At 46.6% G+C, this 7,089-nt stretch overlaps 1 protein-coding gene across 1 annotated transcript in view; it reads left to right on the top strand.

Moving 5' to 3' along the window:
* The first annotated feature begins 1,875 nt into the window (after nt 1-1,875).
* Cacna1f (calcium voltage-gated channel subunit alpha1 F) overlaps nt 1,876-7,089 on the top strand; it is a 28,317-nt gene continuing 23,103 nt past the window's right edge. The window contains exons 1-8 of the mRNA NM_053701.2: nt 1,876-1,933; nt 3,508-3,757; nt 4,710-4,815; nt 5,022-5,161; nt 5,402-5,544; nt 5,626-5,778; nt 6,378-6,574; nt 6,681-6,784. Coding sequence (NP_446153.2) covers nt 1,909-1,933; nt 3,508-3,757; nt 4,710-4,815; nt 5,022-5,161; nt 5,402-5,544; nt 5,626-5,778; nt 6,378-6,574; nt 6,681-6,784 — 1,118 coding nt within the window. The 5' untranslated portion in view covers nt 1,876-1,908. The remainder of the gene's footprint in view (nt 1,934-3,507; nt 3,758-4,709; nt 4,816-5,021; nt 5,162-5,401; nt 5,545-5,625; nt 5,779-6,377; nt 6,575-6,680; nt 6,785-7,089) is intronic.

The following is a 7,089-nucleotide window of genomic DNA, read 5'->3' as shown; positions in this document are numbered from 1 at the left end:
GTTCTGGGAGCGAGCTCTACGCAGGCAGCGCCTGGAGGCGGGGTGTGAATTACATAGTGGCTGCTGGAAGTTGTAGTTCTTTCACTTGTAGTCCCATGGTCTCCTCCAAGAGAAAAAAGGAATTGGCTGGGGAGTTGAGAGTCAGGACAGAGAAAATCTTCATTTAAGGACACGTTCATCTTCCAAGTTATAAAAGTCTATAAGTTACTATGTATATAAATAAACAAAATATACATTCAACAAAAACTCTATAAGTGTACAAAAATGACTGTTTCCCTGTGTCTCGCTATCCTCATCTCTAAAATGAGAATTTTGGTAATACCTACTTTCTAGGGTTAAGACCACTACTGGGGAGGCAGCTCAGGATAGCCTCACAACCTGAGTTCTATCCCTAAGATCCACATAGTGGTACACAGGAAATGACCTGATAGGAGTCTGAATTCCACATGTGCACATGTGACACATGTATGCTTTTGAGCACACACAAATGAGCAGATGATAAATAGATTTTAAATAAGTAAACAAAGCTAATAACTTGTGTAAGGCCACTTGCCACCAAGCACAACAAACTGAGTTCAATCCCTAGGACCTACATGACAGAAAAAGAGAATGAACTCATACAAATTGTCCTCTGACATCCACACATGTGCAGCAGTACCACTAGCACTCACACCCAATAGATGAAAAAAGCAAACAGAATTCCTAAACCAGGTGTAGTGGCAAACATCTGTACTCTCCACCCCTGTCTCAAGTGTAGGCTGCGCTACTGAGGGGAATAACTCCGAAAGAAAGAAAGAAAGAAAGAAAGAAAGAAAGAAAGAAAGAAAGAAAGAAAGAAAGAAAGAAAGAAAGAAAGAAGGCAGTGGGGTAAGGAGAGAAAGAGCCATCAGTTATACTTACATTCATGCAACCAATAACTGGACCCTTTTAATATGCCATACATGTGTGTGATACAATATATATTGACACAGCAAGTATCTATGAAACAATTACGTATTGAACAGCCTATTTTGTCTCTACTCTCCAGTAGTGCTAACGTTTGTCATAAATCCCACACACATCTTGGCTCAGTTTCTAAACTAAATGTACTAAGTGTTCTCTCTCTCTCTCTCTCTCTCTCTCTCTCTCTCTCTCTCTCTCTCTCTCTCTCTCTCTCTCTGTCATAGTGCTGTCCTGTCTTGGTTTGGTTTGCTTTTGAGACAACAAAATCTTGCAATGTAACCCAGTCTGGTCTCAAAATTGTAATAGTATTTCCAAGTGCTGGGATTAAAGGTTTGGACTACTACTGGCTGTATTCTGTTTTTAATTACTGTAATTTTGCAATGAGCCTTGATATCAGATATGGCAAATCCTCCCGTCTTGTTCTTTTTCAAAAAGGATTTGGCTTTTGTTGTTGTTGTTGTTGTTGTTGTTGTTGTTGTTGTTGTTGTTTGTATCTCAAAGATTGTCAATTCCAAAGAAAAATACGCTGAGATTTTGTTTGATGTAGCTAATGCAAAATGCCAAGCAGATCACATTGGGGAAATTTATAGCATCACTAAATGTTATATATTTCTCCATTTTATATCCCTTTGATATTTACTCTCCAACTCTTTTGTCATAGAGATAACATATTAGGTTTTTCCTATGTACATCAAATGTTATATACTACTGGAAATTATATCATTTTTTCTTATTTTGGTTTCTGCCTGCTTAGTGCAGGTATCTATTTGTGAAACACTTAGCTAGTGCCTTTTCCCTTGCCAATCTCAGACCTACAAACATCTCATTTGTTCCCCAACCCCCCCCGCCCCGTTCACCCTCCCGACTGACACCGTTTTTTCCCCCGCCCCATGACCTTAATCTCTCTAAGGCTGGGAGAGGAGAAGGGGGACTGTGTGCAGATGGTCCTTCTATCTCCAGAAGAGGATGTCGGAATCTGAAGTCGGGAAAGGTGAGAGAAGCCATCCACCCCTGAAGACCCCTGGAGTCACCCTGGACTCTGGTCCACCCTCACCCTCTCACCTACCCACTGCCCACTTGGATCCTCTTCCTGTCCTAGCCTCCCCTTAAAAGAGCTTCTTTGCCACCTGATCTCAGATGCACCACACCGTAGCCTCTGTGTTATCTTCAGTAGCCCCTAACCTTACGCCTAGCCTTAGTTCCCAAACGAAACCCAGATTCAATCCTGATCCTAGCACTCACTCCACATCTAACACCAAATCCAGCCTCACACTAAACCTTATCTAAACCCTGCTAACCAGAAGACAATCCCCTACCTCCACCACATGGAACATTAGAATCTAGACCTCACGATAGCTACAGACCTTATCATGAACTTGAAGGTCATCTAACGTCTAGACGTTAGTATTTCCCTAGCTACGCAGTGATTTCCCTAGCTGTCCAGAAACAGCGCAGGCCCCTTTTCAGATTATCACTTTATCTTATAAGTATGTATATTGCTTGAGTTTCTGTATGCCATGTGTGTGCAGTGACAGCAGAGGTAAGATAAGGTATCAGATCCCCTGGAACTTGAGTTACCGGAGACTTTGAGCTGCCATGTGGGTGCTGGGAATTGAACCCATGGCCTTAGGAAGAGCATTAGGAGCTCTTAACCACGGAGCCACATCTCCAGGTTGAACAAACCCTTTTACAAATACAAAATGAACTCAGAGCAAGAACATACAACGAATGCTGTCGTGAGCTGAGAAAGCCGTAGAGTCAGAATACCTTGGTTTGACTCCTGGTTCAGCCACTTCTGAAAATTATTAACTCTTGCATTTCAATTTCCTCATTTTCAAAATAGTAATAATATCACATACTAGACATTTGTATGAATATCGAGCTCAATTTACTCCTCACAACATCTTTACAATGCCAGCACCTATTATTATCGTTCCCACTATACAGATATGAAAACTGAAGCTCAGGTGTAATCCCATAATTTACTCAAGGCAATACACAACTTCTAAATAGTAGTCAGGATTTTAATCCAGACATCTTATTTCCTTCAAAGCTGGGGATGTTAGTCAGGCTCACCTATTACCCCTCTCAGAAGCTGAAACCAAACCACTGAGTCTTGGAACTACAGGCTGAAAATCCCAATGCAAAATGCAAATTCCACGCAAACTGTATCCCTCACTTTCATTCCAATTCCAAGCCCAAGTCATTCAAATACCCAGCTTCAACCCTAAATAAAACCTCAACCAAACTCCATTCTTGCCTATATCAATTGAGGCTAGACCCATTCCGACACAAAAAATTCATGACTCAGATTTAACCTGAAGTTAAAGTGCACAGCATGGTGATCATCAATCAAGTCCTCAACCACTTTCCTCAGCAAAAATTCCTCCACCCTAAACTTCATTCCAACATTGATTGTTAACCTTCAACCCATAACCCAAGCATCTCCCGCCACTCCATAGCTTTGCACATTCTTCGCCCATCAAATAGAGGGATGGGGCTGGATAAGAAATGGCTATGATTGTCCTATGCTGTCCCTTCCCTGACTGTTGTTTCTCCACACAGACACCACCCCAGAACCCAGTCCAGCCAATGGGACCGGTCCTGGCCCTGAGTGGGGGCTCTGTCCTGGGCCTCCAACCGTGGGGACTGATACCAGTGGGGCATCGGGCCTGGGGACCCCAAGACGGAGGACTCAGCACAACAAGCACAAGACCGTAGTGGTGGCCAGTGCGCAGAGATCACCTCGAGCACTCTTCTGCCTCACCTTAACCAATCCCATTCGTCGGTCCTGCATCAGCATTGTGGAGTGGAAGTATCCTGCGAGCCTCAGGGGTAAGGATGCTCGCCAGGGTAGAGAGGAGTCTGCAGTCCTGAATTAAGTCAGGCCTGGGATGGAGGATCACTAAAGACCAACGGTCCAACATTGGGGGGAGGGAAGATTTCTGGGGTGTCAGTGTAGCCCAGTGGCAGAGCATTTACTTAGAGTATTGGATGCCCTGAGTTCGATCCAAAACAATGCAGAGAGAGAGAGAGAGAGAGAGAGAGAGAGAGAGAGAATAGAGAGGCAGTCCAGAGAAATGAAGGGCACCAGGAACAAGAGTCTAGCACTAAACTGGCCATGCTTGCATATGCCTATAACTCAGGAAGCCAGGGGCTGGGGATTTAGCTCAGTGGTAGAGCGCTTGCCTAGGAAGCGCAAGGCCCTGGGTTCAGTCCCCAGCTCCGGAAAAAAAAAAATAACTCAGGAAGCCAAGGCAGGAGAACTGAAAATTCAAGGACAGCCTGGCCTGTACAGCATGATCATGTCTCCAAAAAAAAAAAAGAAAAGAAAAGAAAAGAATGGGAATGTAGCTCACTCAGTAGGAGTGTTTATTTAGCATGCACAAAGCCCTGGGGTTCAATCCCCAGGACCCCAAAAACCAGATATGGAGGCACACCTCTGTGAGCCTTTCTCTCAAAAGATGGAAACAGAAGGACCAGAAGTTGAAGGTCATCCTCAACTACATAGCACAACCTTGAGGTTTGAACCAACCTGAGCTACATGAGACAATAATAATAATAATAATAATAATAATAATAATAATAATAATAATAATAATAATAAAGTTGAGAGGGAAGAGCCAAAGTTAAGGACTTGGTCAGACCAGGGTTGGGAATGTCCAAACCTTGAAGTCTAGAATTAGCTCTGGATGGAGAGGGTACTAAGGGAATGTGGGGTTCTCAATGTCACTCTTCCTGGGTCCTTAACTGTGTGTTCACCTGAGGCCATTTGATATTCTCATCCTCCTGACCATCTTTGCCAACTGTGTGGCATTGGGGGTATATATCCCCTTCCCTGAGGACGACTCCAACACTGCTAACCACAACTTGGTGAGGTCTACCCCATCCCCAACTAGACTGCAGTTTCCTTTAGAGCTACAATTTAAATCACCCAGCCAGACCCCGCCCCTCCAGGGCCTACCCTACTCCTACCCTACTCTTGGTTCTAGCAATAGCAACCCTAACCTGTGCCTACAACTCACCCTGCCCAGAAATAAGTCCCGGCCTTCACGCCCCACCCCCTGCTCCGCCCTCAGGAACAGGTAGAATATGTGTTCCTGGTGATTTTCACCGTGGAGACAGTGCTCAAGATCGTGGCCTATGGGCTGGTGCTCCATCCCAGCGCCTACATTCGCAATGGTTGGAACCTACTCGACTTCATCATCGTTGTAGTCGGGTGCGCATCTGCAAGGGGAGGGGCACCCCACCCTAGTTTGCAATTCAATGAATTCTGGGTCTCAGGGAAGCAACTGCTTCAGACAGTCCCTATCCAGCAGCTAAAATCTGGATTATTAACATATTTAAAACCATTTGCCTTTCCAGTTATAGGGGGTTGTGCTTTCCTGAAGAGAAAGGAGGGAAAGGGCAGGAACCAAAGGCCTGACTAACCCCTCCCCATCCCATGCTCCCCCATCAGGCTGTTCAGCGTGTTGCTGGAGCAGGGACCTGGGCGGCCAGGAGATGCCCCGCATACTGGAGGAAAGCCGGGAGGCTTTGATGTAAAGGCACTGCGGGCATTTAGGGTGCTACGACCACTAAGGCTAGTGTCTGGGGTCCCGAGTAAGTATACCCCGCCACCAAGTTGGAGGAGGGGCGCCGGGCTGATGGCGAACGAGCTGAGCCTGCCCCTCCCCGCCACAGGTCTGCACATAGTGCTCAATTCCATCATGAAGGCGCTTGTGCCGCTTCTGCACATTGCCCTGTTGGTGCTCTTCGTCATTATCATTTACGCCATCATCGGACTCGAGCTGTTCCTCGGACGAATGCACAAGACGTGCTACTTCCTGGGATCTGGTCAGCCGGCACCCTTTCACGCCCACTGCCCTCACTTCTGGGTCCCCTCTTGCTTCTAAAAAGCCCACTCGGTTTCTCAAGATTCGGTTGCTGGGCCCTGGTTCTAACCTTGTCTAGCCAAACCCCATCCCTGTATTTAAGACTCCGCCCTAAAATCCCCGAATACAACCCCTCTCTCAGGAATGAGTGTGCAGGTACCACAAGACTCCACCCACAGGCTCAGTCTGCGGCATTTAAGACTGAAAACTGCACATCTCCTCCACAGGCATTTATGCAGACCTGTGCCCAAACCTTTTCTCAACCTTGTTTTACTCTCTTATTCACCAGACTCTGCCACTCACACTTCCCAAACCCATGTGGGAAGGACTCAGCTTCCCAGTGGTTCAAATCAATCAATACTTCCAGGGGTTTGGCCCTAGCAGAAGAGCCCAGGGTTGCTTTTGCCTTAAAAAAAACTAGGGGTCCCCAGCTCCGAAAAAAAGAACCAAAAAAAAAATATCTAGGGCATTGAAACCAACGTCCTAGGAGAATAGAGCTGCAGAGTGGCAGGAACTAGTGTGTGACTTGCTTCCTAGCCCCAGGCTCCAATTTTCCTGCAGATATGGAGGCAGAGGAGGACCCGTCGCCTTGTGCATCTTCTGGCTCTGGCCGTTCATGCACACTGAACCAGACTGAGTGCCGTGGGCGCTGGCCAGGACCCAACGGTGGCATCACGAACTTTGACAATTTTTTCTTTGCCATGCTAACTGTGTTCCAGTGTATTACCATGGAAGGCTGGACAGACGTCCTCTACTGGGTGAGGTGAACAAGCCCTCACTGACCCAGCTTGGAGGCTGCACCTGCCCTTCTCCCCTAGCGTGCATGGTCCTCTCTGCCTGCTATGGAATATGTTCTCTCTCCAGATGCAGGATGCCATGGGGTATGAGCTACCTTGGGTGTACTTTGTGAGCCTCGTCATCTTTGGGTCTTTCTTTGTCCTCAACCTTGTGCTTGGAGTCCTAAGTGGGTAAGAAGCCTGGATCTACAACCCTACAACCCTTCCCATCTCGCCACCCTTGTGTGCTGCCAAATTCCCAGGCATCTTCCATAAATCCCGTCTGAGCTAGGCTTGGCAGCACAACCCTGTGATCCCTGCTACCTGGGAGGCTAAGACAGAAGTATCTCAAGTCAAGGGCAGCCTGAGCAACTTAGTGAGCACTTGTCTGGTATTTCTATGACTCGAGGCTCAATCTCTAGCACCACTAAAATAATCTGATGTGTCCCCTTGGTCATTCAGACTTAAACATCTACTGTGCGGCAGGCACTGTTGGA

This window comes from Rattus norvegicus, chromosome X (assembly GCF_036323735.1).
Source record: "Rattus norvegicus strain BN/NHsdMcwi chromosome X, GRCr8, whole genome shotgun sequence".
Taxonomy (NCBI): domain Eukaryota; kingdom Metazoa; phylum Chordata; class Mammalia; order Rodentia; family Muridae; genus Rattus; species Rattus norvegicus.
Note: the sequence above shows the minus strand (reverse complement) of the source record. Positions and strands in the feature narration are given on the sequence as shown.